Genomic DNA, 20,693 nt, shown 5'->3' on the forward strand with positions numbered 1-20,693 from the left:
TAAACCACTGATTCATTACTTCCTCAGAATTCATAATTGAATATAATCGGGTTATTTTTACAACCCGATTCATTTGTGGTATGAAAATGTACTTTTTTTGAGTTTGAAAAATACCTTTTTTTAACTGCACCATCACGGAAAAGTATTTCCTCTTCTTCTGCTATAATCCGATCTTCATCAATGTACAATAAATGAAATTTCAATCTCAGGTCCTTCGACTGGCACGATTACTTTGTCAGTAATCCTGTGGGTTAAAGACAGTTTCTTATGGAGGAGGGTGTAATTTGGAAGCTGAAAGGAAATGGAATAAAAGGTAAGATATCCATGATTGTTCATCATTATACAGGTACTGTGTCATATAGCTGTGTGTTAACACAATACTTTTCTTTATACCAGTTTCTACTACGATTGTCATAACACCTTATCTATAGATCAGTAAATGAATTAAATGCACTTTACAACTTTTACGCATTTTACCAAACGAGTAAAAATACCTCTAGGCAGAACGTTATTCAAGATTTAGGTAGTTCATTTTATTCTTGATACAATTCTGTAACAACACAAACAAAAACCCTTGCTTTGATCTTAATTTAAAACTACATAGATACATTAGATTCTAACAATGAAAAGCAATTAAAAAATACTATATCGCAAACTTCGAGATATACATAATTCTCTAAGGCACTTATGTGGATGATATGACATTGACAGGCATAAACCCGGCCTCCCCTAGAGTTCTAACTACGCATCTTCCTCCAGGGGTTATTGATATCCAAGTTATACTGGCATGGTTGAGTGAGAATCTAAGCCATGCTTCAGCAGGTATTTGCAATGCTCTGAAATGTTGAAAAAGAAGAATAGAACCTAAGAAAAGGTATAACGTAAAATAGATAGGTACAAGGAAAATATCCTCCCAAGGGTCAATATAATCAGTATCGATTGATTCGTTTTTTTCCAATGTACAAAAAAGTGATTGAGTGAAAAAGTTACAAATGACACAAAATAAGCTGTGAAGTGTCGCTTTTAATGCCTCGGAAGTAAATATGTTACTTAATAGCCTAAATATTACAAGTGAAACCGTACAGTCTGCTACGTGTCATTGAAAGGTTACTTTTTTATTTAATCGAAGGAAAAACACATAAAAAACAAATATTTCTTTATTATATCTAGTATTTCAAGATGATCCCTCTAAAAGTGCTCACCGTAAAAAAGGGAACAATATAAACTTACCTGCAGACCAAATACCTAATAACATTTGCATGGCAGACAAGGACATGGTAAGAATCCTCCGTCTGGTGAGGATCAGCTCTATGAAAATATTTTCTGAAGGCTGCCTCTATTCGAGCACCATCTTCAAAGAACTTCTTGAAAATAATAAAGCAATAATCCAGTTTATTACATTAGTGATGCCTATTTATGTCTAGTTTGTTATGAGGAATTTAAAAATTGTTTTTATTTAATGGCATTACAAAATCGTAGCCAAATATGCTTTAACTCTTCAGTCAATAAATCAGAACTTAAATGGTGCAGTTATAACTTTCACAAATTAACTTGTCTCCGTAATATACCCTTTACTTTAATAACATGGATTATTGAAAATATATTGATTATGAACATTCCGAAAATTTACAAATTAGTTTTTGCTTGATAAAAAGTAGCACTCAAATATAATATAAAAATGTTTGTCATAAATTACGCGTACTTTGAGGTCATGACCATAAATTTCAGAATAAACTATACTATATTACAAATGGCTTGGCTCGGTACATATTTCACTATGAACTGAATGAGGAAGTTAAATACTGCATGTGTATGTACCTACGACATGACTCAACTTACGTATCTTTCTGGTTTGTAACTACCCAAAGGCGGTTCTGGTGGTATTGGAGCGCCTTCTCTAAGGAGATCGCAATAATGAACTGGAACCTGTAAATAACTAAATGAAAATTAGAGTTGTCACATACCACTTGCTTAATTTACTTTCTGAATAAGCTTGATCACTTATATGGCCCATCATACAGGGTACCCATTTTTCCAAATTTAAACTTGGGGATCTCAGTTTGAAGAATTGGAATATCAGTTAATTAAAGGCAAACCTGCGTAGTGTGAAAATCAGTATAATGCTGTTATTAAATTTACAATATTCTGACTAGTTTGTGAAATATCGGGAGAAAATCGGCAACATGTTTTTTGGACTTATTGATGAAGTAATTAAATATATTTAACCCCTTGTCAAAGCAATTTTCAGTCCTCTACGACATAAGGTTGTCAGATTTATAATCTGGCCCTTCATTTTATCACTTTTTTAAATCTGACACTGAACTTTTTAAATCAGAATCTGAATTTCACTTTTAACGGATAGAAGAGTAAATAATTTTAATAGGTTTTTTAGATGTGGTTTGATTATTAGAATAAACTTAGAAAAAACCTATTGAAAGATTTAGTTACGCTACTGGAAAACGGCAGCAATTTTACAGAATTCTTGTCATATGCCATGCAATTATTTTCCTTTTTGGATTGAAAACGGAGGAATTATTGCAAGAATCATTTCTTTGGCAGTAACAGTTAAGAAGACCACTTCATTGGTTTGCATATTTTCCAAATCTCAACTTAATATCTAAAAACTAAAAGAGGTATGAAAAACAAATTAAATCTGAAATTAATTTAAACACCCTGTATACCTTAAAATATTGAGAAATAGGAATCTAATTTGCTAAAAAGGAAAACTTACATTGGGCAAAAACTGTTGAATAATTGTGCCAGTTTCTTGCGCTCTAGTCATTGTTGACTTGACAAGTTCAGTATACGGCAAACCTAATTCCACAAGTCTTTTTCCCGTATACTCTGCTTGCAGTCTCCCTTAAAGTGAAAAAATATGTACGTGTCAATTATTGTGTTGTTTCTTACAATTTCTAGTTTTTTAACTTTAAATCAAAGTTATATAGAGCTATTGTGGCAGGACGTGAGACAGCACTCCCCATACAATGATATGTGAAACCCCTTAAGGAATAATTACAAGAAACTTGGAAAGAACACAAATCTTACTAAATGGGGAAAAACACCTCCAACAGTCGATTTTTTTCTCTCTTTTATTTCAACAGGCATACGCCATGAAACTTTTACTTTGGGGATTTTTGCCCATATTCCTGACGTGTTTTATATTCGTGACCTAAGAATGATATAATTATCATTTTTTACTGAAAACAAATTATTTTATTGGTTTTGAGATCGGTATTACCGACATCGAGTCATTTTTAACCAATGAAATTGCCTTGCTCTCATGAAAACTCACTATTATTCTTCATAATTATGGTTTATAAATGAATACCTATTTACCGGTACCAATTTGGAGTATTTACAGCACGGTAAACATTCTTATCAATTCCAATGTAAATTCAATAAGTCTTAAATAATGCAAATATTTTATGAGAATAGACTTTAATTTTTAAAAAAACAATGGAAACAATCAGATACTAAAAAGAACTGACTTCGTAAAATAAATTAGTGTCTTTTATCTATTGTGTTTCACTCAGAAGCTATGATCACACATACCGAACTGCATTAACGTCGTAAATGTACGACATATATATACTGCAAAACAAGCAGTACTAAACCACACAGGATCATTCATCGCACAGAAGAAAACTGCAATTTGAACAGGAATTTATATAGTGGAAATTCCTTGTAGAATTTTAATTTTTGCCAGGAAATTCTACTTGAGCTAACAAGCAACGTACACTAAGTAATATACTTACCTAATTTCGTAAGATACCGTTCTTGGTCAGTTTGCCCTTCTAAATTGTATTGTCCATGTCTTATGAGAATCAAATGTCTGCATGATGTAGGTGTATATTTGGATATGTCCTCATTATTATTTTCGTCCTTACGTGATACTTTGGTTTTCGTACTGCGGATATATTGCGGAGCCCGACTGAAAAGTATATCATTTCTTTGGGTTCAATTGTCGCCTTTAAATTAATATTGAGGAATATAGTATATATATATATATATATATATATATATATATATATATATATAATATGTATAGAGTGTTCATTCCACGAATTCAGTTTGCAATTATGTGCCACTTCATGGGGGGTACCGTTTGAAATATCAAAGTGAGGGTAGCTGGGGATGCGGGGGTGACTAATACAATTCTCTCTAATGTCAAATTAAACTTCCCTCTAGATATCTAAACACGCTTTTTTATTATTTTAAATTTTCCCCCCACTCGAGAGATATTTCGAATGGTTCGTTTTAAAACGAACAACTTGTGTATATCACTGAATCGATATGGTTCAACAATGTACTGTCCAATTCACACAACACACAAACATAAACTTACTGGTCCCAATTATCATCCCATTTTGCACATGCCGAAGGTTCATAATTTGATGTCCACGAATTGAAGACTTTGTACCTATCGCTGTTCAGGTAACAAATTCCAGCTACAGTTGCAGCTGCTCCAACTCTTAGGAAAATGGTTCTGTATTTACTGAATGAAGGCATGTCATATGCGAGTTGTTAAGGTGGACTGAAATATATTTTCTATGATCTGGAAACTAGGAATTTTCTACGTATAAATCTTACGAGTTTATGTTCCAGACTAATTTAAAAAATTGGTGCATTTGGGGATTATTTAGAAGAGTAACAACAGATAACATCATTTAATATAATATAAAGCATAAATTCACAAATCAAAAATTAGAACTTTTGTAATTTTAATCAATGATTAAGAACATCGTTTTGAACAAAAAAGTTCCTTGCAACAGGGGCCGAAACTAATAGTTAAAAAGAAAATGTCAAAGTTGGTAATTGGAAAGCTATGACAAGCTTTAAAAATTTAATAAAATGTGGAAAAATATACTTGACATACGTTGATAGTTTAACATGTAACAAAAAACTTCAAATTATTCAACAATAACATCGTTAACAGCAATTGAAAACTTAATTAATAGCTTAAGGGATAAAAATAAACGTAAGCGGCAACACCGCACTGAATGTGACCGATGAAAAAGAGTTTGTTTTTGTTTTGATTGTTTCTTATGGCCCTTATGAAGGTCGCTCGCCTACTTTGCGGGTGAAGCGATAAGGCATTGGAATGCGCAATAAACAGGTAGGCCTAGCACCTCCAATAGTACATAAGTTATGTAACCATCTGCGTTTGGACATGGTCATCTGCATTTCATCCCATCTTATCTAACATATGTATGATTCAGTGTAAAGGCGCCTGGCGCCATGGACAAGTGGAGCCCATTAGAGACCACCGAGAAGGAACCACCCTTATTTTTCAAATTTATCACGGACTGTATGTCCTTCCATACAACATTTTTGTATGATTTCGTTCATGCTGAATGTATCTTCTGTAATTACATGCAACAGATCATCAGCAAAGTGAATTTGGGCGAGCTTTAAGTGATTTTATTCCGACTTATTAACAGCACCTAAGTTCTTTACGCGAGTATCGTGACGTGCTTTTGATTTATGGAGAGGCGTCACAAAATTCTGAAGAAGCTGGACGCATTTACGGTAATCGTTATCCAAAAAGAAAACCTCCAGCTTGACAAACATTTGTGCAAGTTTCCCGAAGGCTTCTGGATACAGGTAGCGTTGTTCCTACATATAAAAGACGAGAAGTCGGTTCTGAACCCGAAGAACGAATTTTAAACTTCATCCAAAAGATTTCAACAAGGCGTACTCGTAGTGGAGCATGCATGGATTCAAATGGTGAACGTTTCAGTGTAGCAAAAACAATAATAAATTTGTGTTTTTGAGTGTGATGTGAGTGGTATAAAATGTGTAACGTGACATGTTATGCTAATTAAAGATAACAATAATTTCAAGGCAAATGACTTTCCAAAATAATAAAATAAGAATCACATCATTTTTAAATTTCATAAATTTACTGCATTTTGTTACTTATGTATGTTTTTTTGGGTTTGTTACCTACCAGACCCAAAAAAACGTGTAAAAAAGCGAACCCACTTCATGCGGCTACTTAGGTAGATACGGAAATGAAATAAATACGACGCGACTTTGCCAATTCTCACAAAAAATTTTTTTGATTTTCCGAGGGAATGGTTGTATTTACGACCCCTGTTGTAAAGAACTTTTTTTGTTCAAAATGATCTTAATCACTGGTTGAATTTACGAAAGTTATTTCACCAACACCCATACATATAAAAAAGTATTAGCAACTCCGATGTATTACATGGGAACCTTATATATTATTTAATTTTTAGATTTGCTATTTCTTTTTAATAGTTTCTGTTAATAATTTCTATATATATATATCTAGTGGTTTCCTTCACAGCAATCTGACATAAACACATTTTTTACACACAAGGGCTGAGTTTAGCAGAACCGAGCTTATGCCACAATTCAACAATTCAGCCTTAATGTCATAGAGCAAAACCACAACAATCATTAAATCTGATCAAAAATTGCTGTGAATGAGTGTTTTTGGCAAGATTTTTGCTTTTCTTCTAGATCCTACTAAGTACTCTTTATTACTTGTCCATAAGGCTTAATGGAGAAACTTTCGAAACACTCAAACCTTAATTTCTTTGCCTTACTTGAGAGTATTTAGTCTGAGACAGAGAATTGATAACTCACGCATTTTGATATGTAAGATTTCAAAATATCTTGAAGTATTTCAAGGCATTTTCAAATATTTCCAAGGTATTCTGGTGTATGAAAATTTACCAGCAATCTACCCCTCTGGCTGGAATTATAGTTCATATCACTAATTCATAATCATATAGTATTTGTCAGTAATAACATATGCAAACACATTATGTTTATGACTATGAATTAATAATCCATCTGAAGCTGGATAATTTTCACAAAGAAAGGCTAAAAAAACCTATCTAAAACAGAACTATAACTATGGATCTGACTTTAAGACAAGCAGACATTGAATAGAAGGTGCATCCACTAAAGACGCTGAATACACAATTCATCCTCACTCACTTATAACTGACCCACAATATAGGGAAGCTCCTAGACAGTTTTAATTAAAAATTATAGTTAACTCTTCAGTCTCAAGAATTGCACGAAGGTGAGGGCAAACAGGGATATTATTAAAGGGACACATACATACATTTTTGCAGATAACATTTCTGAGAAACAGTTCTTATAATTAAATACTACATACTTACAGTTTAACACATAAACAATAAACATAAGAAAGATTGATTTGAGGTTGCGGTTAGGCTATTAAGGCTGTTTCAACAGTGTCATCCCACAACCTCAACGACCTCTATTGAAAATGAATTTAAATCAAATTAACTCAAAGCAATGTGTGAGAAAGAGATGAAGTAGTAAAAAACGGTGAGAGAGAAGAAGACGAAAAAGAATAAGGAGAAGACAGCAGAAACGTCAAACGTGTACGACTCTCTTTTGTTTGGCTTAGAATGGATTATAAAATGTGTTTAACAGATTTTGTTGGGTCAAAAACTTACGATTAATTTTTCACTCCGCTATATTCTTACGTTCTGTGATGCACTTTAACTGTTTAATTTTCATATTATGTTTTGTATTCCATTCCGCTTTTAGGTATCGGGTGTTTCTTAAAAAAAACTCACCATAGACTAGAGACCGTTAACGTAGAGCGTTGTTTAAAACATCTGAATGACAACAAATTAGTAGATGAATTTATCCAAGACATACTTCTGATAATCCATGGCCTACTTCAGATTTTTTTAATGATAAACCTTTAGTGACATATCCGACGTCATCATCAAGGTCAACCTGTCAGAGTGCTGTATTTGATCTGATCTAGGGTGAGCAGGATTGTGATGAGTGAATTACTCCTGTGAGTCTGTGAGTGTCAGTTATTGTGAGGACCTTGAGGACTTGAGTGTATGTTATTTGTTGTTACCCATAGATTTTTCAATATTTATTTGGTGATTAGAATTGGTAATTCATAGTATATAGACATATTAATATGTTCCTTTCCCAATAATCCCAATAGGCCAAACTTTATACTTATTACCGTCTCACATTTGCAAATATTATGGAAAAAGATTCTCTCATTTTTTCGTGGCCTTGATCACAATCAAGATTTTATTATCGTTAGAATCCTAACATTTCGAGGAGAACATCTCTGTGCCAGCATATTTCCATTTAAGCATATAATAAGATCATGGCATAGCTGTGTTCTTGATAAACCCTTACCACGCATGATATTTGCCTAAGTTATTGAAATACCCAATACCCCCAGGTTATAGGACTATCTCCAGTTTATTCGATTTATTACCATATATATTTTATATCAAAATGCCCACATACAGTGAACAATAGTGGATAGTAATATCACTATTGCCTCAAAGTTACTATAAGCACTCATTTCTGAAGATATCAAGAGTTTGAACTTAAATATTTTGTTTGCAATTGCATTTACAGTTATCCTCCAATTCCAAGTCTTAGCTGAAAGCATGAAACTTAAACCTTAGTTCTCTCTTGTACTTAGCCCAGATGTTAATCTGTCCATTTGGGGTACCTACATAAATCAATGTTTCTGTTTTCAATTAAACTAGATTTTCTTGATATGTATAAGTAATACCTCCCTCCTTGATACTTTTCCACGCAAACCGTTCTATGGCTCAACTAAGTAGGACAAGAAAATCGCCTGTACAAGCGACCGAGTGATGCCACTCGGTGGCACGACTAAATGTTCCTTGAACTTGTGTAGCACCCTACTATTTCCTAAGAAATTAGTACTAACATTGCCCACGTTTCAGGTGGCAATAAAATAGATGTTCAGAAGATTCACAAGATATAACAAATATGTAAATAAATGTGAAAATATCTCAATAATAAAGTTATTAAATAAAGTTATTTCCCATTGTTACCATTGCGTTACCACCACAGAAGTTCACCATAAGTACCTTATTTAGGGATATGACAAAATGTCAGACAAGAGAAATGAAGAAAGAAATAAATCTGAAAAGCAGCCTCAATTAAATGAAGATAAGTTAACAAAACTAATTGTAAATATGTATCAAGAAATCAAGACGGAAAGTGAAGACGCATGGAAAGAGCCTAATGAGTATTCAGTTTATGAATTTTACGATGAGGAAGAGGAAAAAGCAAAGGCCCAACAAATGGAAGAAAAACGAAAACTGAAACAAAGGACTTGCAAGTAAGTGAAGCCCAGAGGTCTAGTTTTTATGCCTCGTTTTATGTGTACCTGATTCTACGCTCTGAGAATTACATAGTACTTCCTAGACGATTGGATTCTCATCCTAAACTTTATTTTCTTAAATTCATATTGGCGTATAATATCCGCTCAGGTGCATAAAAAACTGGCATCGTGCAAACCGGGTTATGTAGGGCTACAGCACGCATCGAAACGAAATATTTATCAAATGAATTGCTCAACGTGTTCCCGAGATGTCAGCGTTCGAAATTTGAAAAGTAACAAACGATAGGTACCATTCCCTCTGGAAATTTTTCAAAAAAAATAATCGAAATTTTGTATTTGCCGTTTTTCTGTTTAATGCCCGCTTTTACTTAAATATGATCTTATATAACTTTTTTATTCTTTCTCCGATTTTGGTGAAATTTTCAACTGACGAGAGAATCATTCCAGAATAACCAATTTTATCCAGATTGCCGAATAAAGCCGAATTTATATTTATACAAAGATGGACAAAATTTGATATGTTTAAACTTAGTATTTTTCAAAGTAATTTCTTCTGCAGAATATGTAATAAAGTATTCGAGGACCCTCTGTGTGTACTACGTCATAAGCGTCAAGCCCATTCAACCAAGAAAATTATTCTTCCCAAAGCAGATATAGAGCCCCACTTGGAATCCAAGGAACGAAGCAAGTGTCCAATTTGTTTTAAGAAAATACCAAAAAAAGGGTGCAAATCAGAATATATTAAACATCTTATGATACACTGTGATCAGTATGATTTCATTTGTAAAGTATGTGGTATGAAGTTTAGGCGAAAAGATCACTTGCAGCTTCATGAAGTGAGACATATAGTTCAGGCAGAAGCTCAGTAAATAGTTACTTTTTAATATGAATGTAGTACGTAGGTAGATATTCCATCCGTAATCCTTTAAATTTTCCTTTTGACTGAATGTTGTGGTACTTAAATAACTGTACAAAAACGATTTCAAACTAATCTGCTCAGCTTCTGCTGCAGGCGCAGTCGGAACTGACTTCTTATTATTAATAAAAATATATAAATTAATATAAGATATTGTTTGTTTCATTTCTGGGTTGCGAGGACAAGAAAGTCTTGGCAACCGAAAAGGAAGAAATCTATTGGCGATTTAATTAAAAATGCTTTTTACCATACGCACTCTCAACTGCTTACCTGATCTCCTCTTTACGGATCGTTCTACTAATATTAACAGCTGTTTCGTGCGGGAAAGCTCCATTTAACGCACTCGTTAAACAAATAACTATTTCCGCACTCGGCCGGGTGGAAAGCCCCCCTCGTGCGAAAAAGTATCACAAATTAAAAAACTGCTGTCGCGGTACTCTCGATCTCTCTAAAGAACACACTCCTTCATAACCAACCCTGATTGCCTCTGGTGGAACAATCATAGGACGCAGACACAACACGACTTATATGTATGTATGTGTATTAAAATATACCTCGTAACCGCATGGAAATGTCGACAAATGGGTCTTTTGACGAAAAAGTTTTTACCCAAATAACCATCCAGGAACAGTATCTTGGTCTTGAAAATAATACAGTGTGTTTCATTCCAAGATCATTAAGGATGCACTTTCAACAGGTACCGAATTTCAGATGTGAATCGAAATGAGAAATTTGTTGTTGCACGTCTTTAGATGGAAAAGGTTCCTTTGGATTACATTCTTGTAACACAATTTGAGTACATTTACTTATATAGAATTTTTCAGACTTGCATGGTACTATTTGCGGTATGTATTTTTTAGTACAAAATAAAGAAAACAGTTCATGTTAAGTATGTGGCCAATTTTGACCGGTAGCGGTTACGTGGTGTTAAAAGTTATGAAAAAATTCGTTTTTATTTTATTGTGCTTAATCTACTGCAGATACAGTTTTCAAATTATATACCTATTAGGTAATCGGTGCTGCTCAATGCGAAGGTAGAGAGTCTCGAACTACTATACGGGATAGTATATTTTCTGGATTTTTAGTTCATAAAATCCTTTAGAAAAAATATTTAATTATACTAAGTATTTTAAAACTTATTTCAGAGACACCCTTTAGGAACTTTTATCTCTGTACAGAGAGACTGTCGAAAAAACTTTTATAGGAACTTGTCATATTGTCTTGATGCATTGAATTTCGATATGATCCGAGAGACTACCCACATATTCTGGAACACCCTGTATATGCAACATTCCTATATGAATATTCCCTATACTAAACTACATGAAACATGTTAAAAATTAAGCAGAGAATCTGAAAGTCCTAAAATATGTAAGTAAATAAGTACGTATTGAGAACGCAAGAAAAATATTGAACACGACTTATTCCAGATTTAATAATTTTTTATCAATGTCCTCACTTATTCCTCAATTATTCCTCACTTTATGTGCGTACTGGATGTATCAACAAATTTGAACGTTACGTGTACAATTTCGCGCATCTCAACTTAAGATCAAAACCGTTAAGGTAACTGATTTATAGGAAGAGTAAATTCTTGTTAAAACTAACAAATTCTAAAATTAAGATTTTAACAACGGCGATATTTATGATACTTTTCAAATTTATGAGCTCACTGATTATTTTCTTTACTCAAAAACGAAATTAATGTTTAAATTTGCTAGATGCCATGTTTATAGTAAAGAATAAGCCAATTGAGTTGTTTGCCGTGTGATAGAAGATTGGTTTTACAGTGATGATTAACCAAAACCTGTTGTGCTTTTTCTTCCAAGGTTTTTTTTTTTTGGTAATTTGAGATATTTTAGAGATTGTTATTGGTCTCGGTTAACAATTACTTACATTCCTAAAATTGTTCTCTATATGAAAATGGGTTTCAACAGCAACGTAAATATAGGTAGGTAGGTCGGTGCGATTTAGTCTGTGCTTACCAAAGAACTAGACTACGTGTCTAATAGGCTATTTTCATCAGTTAATCGCCTAAAGCCCCGGAAAACTGCTAAAGAACCAAAACATCCTAAAATAGCTTCTGGAAAGCGTTTTCTTCTCCCGCCAAACAACCGATAACTCGCCAGCTTTATGCATCCTTTGAATTCATCCAGATTAGATTAAAGTCTAGTTATCCAGTTGCAATTCGTTGCTATGAGAAGCAGCTAATTTTTTTCTAAATTGAGCTTTCAGCGCTGTGGTTGCTTTAGACGCAGATCTGTAAGAAGTGTGTTTTAGACAAAGAGCTTTGGTCCTTGGTCCAGAATTCAGTCGCTTGTGCGTGCGTTGGTCTGGACTTCTGTCCATTACCGGTACGTTAATGCAACAAAGTGTCTTTGTCGTTCACATCAAGTTATGATTCAATGTGTAAGTTAAAAACGAATAAACACACCAACATACTTTTGTCTCCAGTGGCATTTTTAATGAACAAGCGTGAAGGGAATGAAAGAGATTTATTAATACGAATAAGAACAGGGTCGCGCAACAAATACTTTAGGAATATTACCTACATACCTTGACAGTATTGTGCCAATTACGAACATTAGGAACATAAACAAAACAGAACTGGAACATCCCAATGTTCCATCATCGGGAAGAGTGGGTATAAGGAGAAAGGACACATGTATGAAAGGTGGATGGAGGCGGACTGAGTCAGGAGGACACGAATTTTTTTTGGAATACGGTAATGTCCCACTTTAAACTTTTCAAACCAAATCTTTATCTCTTCGTTTCCTCGCTTCACCCAGAACAACTGAACGTAATGGGGTGTGTAGAATTTGCTGCCACCTTGGGCAGCGTGGTCCTTCTAATTGTTACATTACCATTTTCTTTATTTTGGTGTTTTAAGGTAAGAATTTAGGCACATTTTGTATATAATTAATACGCACGATTTATTTGAATATAAAAATCAGAATATTGATACCTAAACAATTTCTGAACGACGAAATAAAATCTGCACCTTTGATTTGATTCCATCAGGTAGTCCAGGAATACGAAAGGGCAGTGATATTCCGACTGGGTCGCCTAAGGAGGGGAGGTGCAAGAGGACCAGGCATCTTTTTTGTGCTACCTTGTATAGACAGTTATTGCAAAGTTGATTTAAGAACCGTGTCCTTTGATGTTCCTCCTCAAGAGGTAAGTCAGTTGCCGTTATTAAGCCTTATTTTTATTCTTCAGCTTCTTACGTTAACCTTTTTTTTTAAATTCGCCCAATTCAAATTCGGTAGTATGGTAGATGCTCAGTTGATCATTTTCGTAGAAACCCACAAGAGGACGAAAATTAAAAAGTAGCTAGAAGCACCTTTAATCTCTCTATATGTTCCTGAAAGCCCCGAAAGACTTCCTATAAAACCTCAATAATAAGGAACAATTGTCGAGACGGTCATATGCCGAGACACTTGTTGTCCCAGTTTCTTCAAAGAAACATTCGGCTCACACAGTATGTTGAAAATTAAAGTGAGTCGGACGATATTTTCAAGATTTCGTATCAAAAAATTTTGGTGAGATTAGGTCACATACCTATAACTCAAAATTCGATATGTATTTTAAAATTTGCAACTATTCAAAATACAACTACAGATGTTTATACCACGAAACGTAAGAATACCCTGTATCTACTCCAAATAATAAAATCTAATTTTAGACTTAATTTTATTTGTGCATAGATGTTTAGCCGAGAATAAAATCTTAAACGAATAATACTCTCTATTGATCTATATGCAGTTAGTCTAGTATGCATAATGAAAAATACTCACATTTGCTTACAATATGAGCAACTATTTCTAGGAACTCATGGGAATGCAATAATTAGTTTCTTGTTTCAAATATGGCAGAACTTCGTTAAGTTAATTTCCAAGTCTTAATGCCTCCAGGCATTAGTGCCTATAGTATTGTTCGGGCAATAGTGATATTACTACTCACTAGTGTTCTCTACATGTATGTGTGCATTTCGATGTATTGTAAAGAATTGAGAAAATTGTATGAATTGTAAGAAAGAATTGAGTAAATTGATCACAGTCCGCCAGTACAACCTGAGGTCTTAAGTAGTTCGAAGACTTGCATCGAATTCAAACCAATAACAATTTACTTAAATAAATTATAGATTTTTTCTATGACTTTCTCCTCATTTTAGGCCTTAACCAAGGATTCTGTGACTGTAACCGTTGATGCTGTTGTCTACTACAGGATTGAAGACCCTTTAAATGCAGTGGTCAAAGTAACAAATTACAGGTATCATCTAGTGTAGAGCCTCAATTCTCTATACTGTAGTCAAAAAATTGTTAATATCGACTCTTCCTCAGCAATTCTACGAGACTCTTGGCCATGACAACTCTAAGAAACATCCTCGGGACGAGAAAATTGGCCGAAATTTTATCGGATAGAGAGGCAATATCACATGCCATGCAAGCGTCTTTGGACGTGGCCACTGATCCATGGGGTGTAAAAGTAGAAAGAGTTGAAATGTAAGACGAGCTTTCCTTTTATGATAATAATTAGAAAATGATAGCTGTTATACGTACTGACTGTTGATATTTGAGCGTTTTCCCATGAAAAATATAGAAAAGACGTGAGTTTGCCCCAACAACTGCAAAGAGCTATGGCAGCAGAAGCTGAAGCATCGCGAGAGGCAAGGGCGAAGGTTATAGCTGCTGAAGGTGAAATGAAGGCTTCCAGAGCTTTAAAAGAGGCTTCTGATGTAATCAATCAAAGTCCGGCGGCTCTACAGGTATAAGATATTAAATCAATGATTTAACAATTGTTTGAGGCCGTATCTTTTTTTAGCTGAGATACCTACAAACCCTTAATAACATATCAGCAGAGAAGAACTCGACAATTATATTTCCACTGCCTATCGATTTGATAAGTTATTTTGTGGACGTTAAACGATCATCAGAAGCATCAGAAGTCATTTGAAGTGCCATAAAAATTTAATAGAAAAATTTTAACTGATTATGGTAATCAGCATTCTGTATTGGTAGAAATATTAAGTATGATTTTATCGTATTTAATTTTAGAGTTATGTGCCTGGCTAATAAATTCAATAGACAATTTACTCAAAATTTTAAATTTATAAACTTATTTAAGTTTAACTTTTTATTGCTCATATAATATGGATAAAGCAACAAACATTAGATATTGTATAAGTATTAGAAAGTAGAATCAAATTATTTTTAAGTTCTTTATATGTTAGAAATTAATATGTAGCATTATTGCGGCTAAAGCAACCTGCGCTTGATCAAATATATTGGCACGAAAGAAAGAACGTAAGTTATCTTTTTTCTATAAAAAATATGCAGCTTATCCAACTTATCAAATGCAGTTTTTTTTTAAATTAACAAGCATATTTCATACTCTACGCCGTTATTTCGATTAAATTTACAATTCAACAGTTATTCGAAACGTGCAAAAAACTAGCTGCATCAGTACTAGAATAATCACGTGCACGCAATTTTTCATTTGCGATTTCGCAAAAATGTGCATTTTGTTAAATGAGAATTACATCCCCTATTCGATTTTTCAGGAAAAACTCGTAAATTTGTTACCTTTCAAAAAAACTCATAGATTTCATACTGGCATTTACAGGATTTTTTAACTCTTATGAAAAGTTTCCAAATTTGAAGCAAAATCAGGCTTTCCAAAGCGAAATCGAGAAATTTACGGCAATATCAAATTTTATCTGATCACTTGCATTTTTCACAGGTTCTCGTAGGCATAGCTAGAGCGTCTTCGAATTTCTAGCGCAAAGGTAGCTTCAAGATACAGGATGAAAAATAATATCAAATTAATTAACTTGTCCTGAATAAGAGCTGCGCGAAATCTTCCATTGTTTTTTTCTTTTTCTGAGCTCCATGCGACAAAGCTGTAAATTTTTTCGGGCCTCTTGTGATGCACGACAGAAGAAGTGATGCTTAAAATCAGATCAATTTTCACATCGAAGCTTTCAACCCCAAATTACACTATTTAGTCAAACACCCTAGGAAAACTGTTAGATACTGCGAAGGTAGCTCGGTCCTTTTCGATGCCACCGGACGGATCTTCTTGGGTCTCAGAGTAAGGAAACTATTTCGTTCTTGTGCCGACCCTGCACGTGAAAAAAATCGAATTTTGAAAGCAGCTTCAAAAAACAAATGTTATTAACGTTCCATCAAACAGAGAGTTACGAAAAAGTCGATGTTACAATACGGTGATACGTAACGCTATTACGCAGTGCTCTCCATACTTGTCGCATGTCCAACTTGAAAATAATCATAAATATATGCTAACAAAGCTTAAGTCATTTGTCCTCTCTCGTATCAGGAAATAGTACATATGAAGATAGCAATTCGTCATCGCAGTAGTATTTCTCATAACCATGCGAAGAATGACCAAACTGACCAATTATAATCATTATAGTATTAAGGATGTGTACGACTTGACCATTTACATAGCTATAAATTTAATTGAGGGTATTCTAGCTTATTGTTACTTATAATTAGGGTTTTGGAGCAGGGTAAACTTTAAAAGAAAACAAACATAAACCTTAAACATAAAGCTATATATTATTAAAAAATCAGTAATGGCAATAAAAAACAAACATTTACCACATTAAATACTTAATAATTTGGATAATAACCCATTCCAGGGGGCATAGGCATATTTAGCGGTCCAGTGGGATAAGGCACTCCTCCAGCTGGGGGCGACAGTGGCAAATTCGGGATACCCGGAAAATAACCCTTGTTTATATTAACAGGTGGTGTGTTTATGTATTCAGGAACAGTCACTCCTATTGAGGGATCTCCTCGTTGCAATATTTTTGAGAGCTTATCAGCTTTGACCAATCTGGTATGCATTAACTTCCGTTTTACTTGGAACTCATCTAAGAAATTTTCCAACTCAATCTCACTGTCCAAAAATTTTTTTGCACATTTATCAGATTCCTCTTCCATTTCACTGGCAGCTGTTTGTAGAAGGGCCAGTGCAGTTTCCAAAGAGATATCTCCACCTTTTTGTCCTATTTTGGTGCAAATAAGTAATATCTAAGGTTGTAAAATGGAGTGCAAACATACGCAATTCTGAAGTCTTCTCATCTATGCTCTTGGTGAATTTCTCAATTTCTTCATACAATAACTGAAGCCTGCTGCGGCCCTCTGTGAGGTCTGGTTCTCTAGACAAGTTAAATTCAGCAATAGATTTGTTCTCAGCTAAGATGCTTTCCTTCCTCTCTTCAAGCTCTTTGATACATGACTGAAAGAAAAAACAAATTCTTCCTAAAGTTACAACTAAGCTCGTTTGAATGTATATATTTTTTATTTTCATTGCTATGTGGTTGTAAATAAAATAATGTCCACACCATGGTGGTAAATGCTCTTGATCTGTTTTGAGACATAGCTTAGGGTCTCAAATCGGGTGTTATCAACAGAAAAGAAACACTTTCAAGCTGGATATGTACTCTACTACTGTAAATCTATAGTAGTCTGAGAATTGTTTGTATCAACAGTCCATGTTTCAAATAAGTAGGGACTTACATTCTCAATGTTTTCAATGATCTCACTGATCTTCTCATCATTATTTAGCATTTGATCTAATTCTTCATTTGAGAAATTAGACAGCTGTTCCATTGCCCTTTTGGCATCACCATGGATAACAGGAATAGGAAGAGACATTCTTTCATCCGCTGATTTCACAACACTCGAATATGAAACTTTTTGAAGTAACGTCCTTTTTTGATCAAAAGCAATTGAATCCCAACAAATCAATGGTTCAATGGGGCCTAACGCAGATTATTGGAGGAAATCTAATCATAGGTTGAAACTAAATAAGAACCCCCACAAGACAAGCGATGGCATTTTCAAACCCAGTAACCCAGATGACTTAAATAATTATTATTAATTCTTTGTGCATAATACGAAAATGTATTATGACTCATGACAAAAACAAAATTACTGACAGTGACTGGTAGAATTGTCACCTAATCAGCTGTTTACTGTTTTGAACTACTGCAGGACTCAATTGACTAACACAGATTTATAGTTCAATGTTAATTATTTAATACTCATTCAGAATATTGCATTAATAATTGATAAATATACAATAGGGATATAAGGAAGGTAGGTAGTAAGTAGGCTGAATGGACGCAGAAAAAAGCGTTGCAAAATGTTTTTAACACAAAAAAGTGTTTAAAAAATTAAGTAAAAAACTAAACAAAAAATAAACACTTCACTAAATAAACAAAAATTCAACTATTTGATATACCCGGTCTAATAAACATGTATTATTCTAATAGGTTCCTAAACATGAGTGAAATCGAGTTGTTGAACTCAACCTCTTCATCCTCCAATGCAAGATTTCACCTATCAACCACAGGCAAAATAATGGTTGGAATAACCGGTAAATATTACTTTAAGGCTCATAATGAACTGCCAATTCTCACTAATGACAGCCATATTTTTGTCTGCTTGCAATCTAAAGTCCTCAAAAAGATCCTAATATTATAACAAAATCTAAAATTTTGTATGACTCACAATGTCTTTAAAGAGAAAGATATTTCCCCAAGTTATCCCCAATTTCACAAAATTTCAAACCCTTCTATTTTCTGAAGCTACAGTTTCCTAGGAAAGTGGTGCATTACTGCGGTGTCAATGATATTTATTATCAATCAGGGTCTTGTGTTATGTGTGATACATGGGCAACGTTGCTCAACGCCTCTGTGAACATCATTCACAGGGAAACCCTAACAGTACTATTAAAAATAATGCTTGAAAAATTACTTCGACGCATAGCGTAAACACACTACATGTTTAAAGAAAAATGAAGCAGTCCAGGTCGAGAGAATCGGCGATGATTGGCGGATACCTATGTACATACATTTATACGTACTACATTGAATACGATGTTTATATTATTTTTTTTGCTCTTAATAATACTGTAAATTATAGAATGAATACTTAAGATCTTATCATTCAGTATAATTTATTAATTAACAAATATAAACAGTGTAGAAAAAAAACAATAACTTCGTATTCAATGCAGAATAAAGCAATGCCTCACTCGTCGTTGTTTCTCGATATGACTCATCTCGTTTTTTCAAATATTTAATGTATTTATGCTACTATAAAGTAACTTGTCGAGCCGTAATTACGATATTTATTTGAGACATTTCATGGAAGCACGCCGTAATAAAAAAACATTGCCCTTTGTTACTTCTATGTGGATGGATCTTAAAAGCCTTCAAGGCTTCCATCAGGGTCCGGTGATTACCTTATATTTCTACATGACCTCAAACTTAATTAATATAGAAAGAAAAATTAACCCAACAAAGCGAACTTTGAATATTTTTTATGGTATAAAAATTATGAACAATTTAATATCTCCTTTCAGGAGGTGTAGCTATTAGTCTAACAATAATTTGTGCTCCTTTCGTAAGTCCAGCGTTCAGGAAACATTGCCTCCCGTATATACCAGCCACAAACCAACAGTTAGCCAACATACTTAATGCTCTTAAGGGAAGGAAGGGTACATTGTTGGACATAGGATCTGGCGATGGAAGGATAGTAGTAGGTAAAGGAATTTGAAATTAAACACTATCAAGATATTGATTTTCTTCATTAGAAACAGCAAAAAACAAATTTGAAGCACATGGTGTTGAACTGAATCCATGGTTGGTTCTATATTCAAAGGTTAACGCGCTCAGACAGGGACTAGGCAAACAAACGAAATTCTTCAGGCAAGACCTCTGGAAGTACAATGTGGCTAAATATGATAATATCGTCATTTTTGGAGTGGAGCAGATGGTATAATATTTAGTGAACGCGAATCAGTCCAAGAATGATTTGGGTTAATCTCTATTAGACATTAAAACTAATAAAGTTCATAACCAAATATATATACATCGGAGGTCACCGAATGTATAAGGCAGTAATGACGAAAAATTAAATAGGGACAAATATAATCCCTGTAGGCTGTAAATAACATCACACATTTATCAATAGAATTTGCAAAATTAATGATCAGTTTTAGCTAGACATTAACTTTCTGCCCAAAATGGTGACCATTACTTTTACAAATTGAGTAATTTTAACTTCATCTACCTGTACGAAGTTGTAACTATCATATCTTCGTTATTTCAGATGTCTGACTTAGAAAAAAAGTTCTTGCAAGAGTGCAAATCAGACTGTAGCATCCTGGCATGTCGTTTTCCTTTGCCGAATTTAACTCCCTCAAAAACCATTGGACATGGTATAGACACTGTATGGGTATACCAAATGAAGGCCTCTTGATATGTGTGCCACTAGCATATAAACCATTTTTGCATGTTGTTTTCTTGATGTGTGTGATAAAATAAACACGAAAGTTGATTACTTTGATCGCATTCTTTGATTTAATTAGGGGACTTGAAGTCGTAATTAGAAAATATTTACAATTTTAATGCTGTTAAGACAAGAAAAATCAAGTGACAAATAAATCGATTTGTTTGATTTTATAAAACATGACGAATGTGAAGAATTGTTGGTACAACTTCAATTAATGACTATTTAATTGTAATAATAATTCTGTTAAATAATAAATGCCTGCTTGTAATTAATTCACCAATCTCTACTTCTTAAAAGC

At 33.9% G+C, this 20,693-nt stretch overlaps 4 protein-coding genes across 6 annotated transcripts; 2 read left to right on the forward strand and 2 right to left on the reverse strand.

The window, feature by feature from the left end:
* Positions 1-566: 566 nt before the first annotated feature.
* Positions 567-4,562, reverse strand: LOC136412709 (serine/threonine-protein phosphatase Pgam5, mitochondrial-like). 2 transcript variants are annotated; one of them, XM_066395882.1, is made up of 6 exons: positions 4,346-4,562; positions 3,756-3,931; positions 2,732-2,859; positions 1,840-1,926; positions 1,231-1,361; positions 567-836 (listed from the first exon to the last, which is right to left on the reverse strand). In XM_066395882.1, the coding sequence occupies exons 1-6, from the start codon at positions 4,507-4,509 to the stop codon at positions 686-688; spliced, it is 837 nt and encodes a 278-aa protein (XP_066251979.1). In that variant the 5' UTR covers positions 4,510-4,562; the 3' UTR covers positions 567-685. The 2 variants fall into 2 exon arrangements, with proteins under 2 accessions (XP_066251979.1, XP_066251978.1); XM_066395881.1 differs by having other exon boundaries at positions 1,231-1,364.
* A 7,555-nt stretch (positions 4,563-12,117) lies between these two features.
* Positions 12,118-15,241, forward strand: LOC136412707 (band 7 protein AGAP004871-like). 2 transcript variants are annotated; one of them, XM_066395879.1, is made up of 8 exons: positions 12,118-12,418; positions 12,519-12,789; positions 12,854-12,954; positions 13,086-13,241; positions 14,239-14,336; positions 14,408-14,569; positions 14,667-14,832; positions 14,889-15,241. In XM_066395879.1, exons 2-8 carry the CDS (start codon positions 12,732-12,734, stop codon positions 15,018-15,020), a joined length of 873 nt encoding a protein of 290 aa, XP_066251976.1. In that variant the 5' UTR covers positions 12,118-12,418; positions 12,519-12,731; the 3' UTR covers positions 15,021-15,241. The 2 variants fall into 2 exon arrangements, with proteins under 2 accessions (XP_066251976.1, XP_066251975.1); XM_066395878.1 differs by having other exon boundaries at positions 12,118-12,789.
* Positions 15,242-16,622: 1,381 nt separating this feature from the next.
* Vps37B (vacuolar protein sorting 37B) lies at positions 16,623-17,976 on the reverse strand. The gene is made up of 3 exons (XM_066395785.1): positions 17,612-17,976; positions 17,153-17,330; positions 16,623-17,097 (listed from the first exon to the last, which is right to left on the reverse strand). Exons 1-3 carry the CDS (start codon positions 17,747-17,749, stop codon positions 16,700-16,702), a joined length of 714 nt encoding a protein of 237 aa, XP_066251882.1. The 5' UTR covers positions 17,750-17,976; the 3' UTR covers positions 16,623-16,699.
* Positions 17,977-18,176: 200 nt separating this feature from the next.
* LOC136412364 (ATP synthase subunit C lysine N-methyltransferase) lies at positions 18,177-20,405 on the forward strand. Its single transcript, XM_066395422.1, has 5 exons — positions 18,177-18,193; positions 18,370-18,473; positions 19,464-19,643; positions 19,695-19,876; positions 20,213-20,405. The coding sequence occupies exons 2-5, from the start codon at positions 18,380-18,382 to the stop codon at positions 20,360-20,362; spliced, it is 606 nt and encodes a 201-aa protein (XP_066251519.1). The 5' UTR covers positions 18,177-18,193; positions 18,370-18,379; the 3' UTR covers positions 20,363-20,405.
* Positions 20,406-20,693: the final 288 nt, after the last annotated feature.

Source organism: Euwallacea similis, chromosome 12 (genome assembly GCF_039881205.1).
Source record: "Euwallacea similis isolate ESF13 chromosome 12, ESF131.1, whole genome shotgun sequence".
NCBI classification, from domain to species: domain Eukaryota; kingdom Metazoa; phylum Arthropoda; class Insecta; order Coleoptera; family Curculionidae; genus Euwallacea; species Euwallacea similis.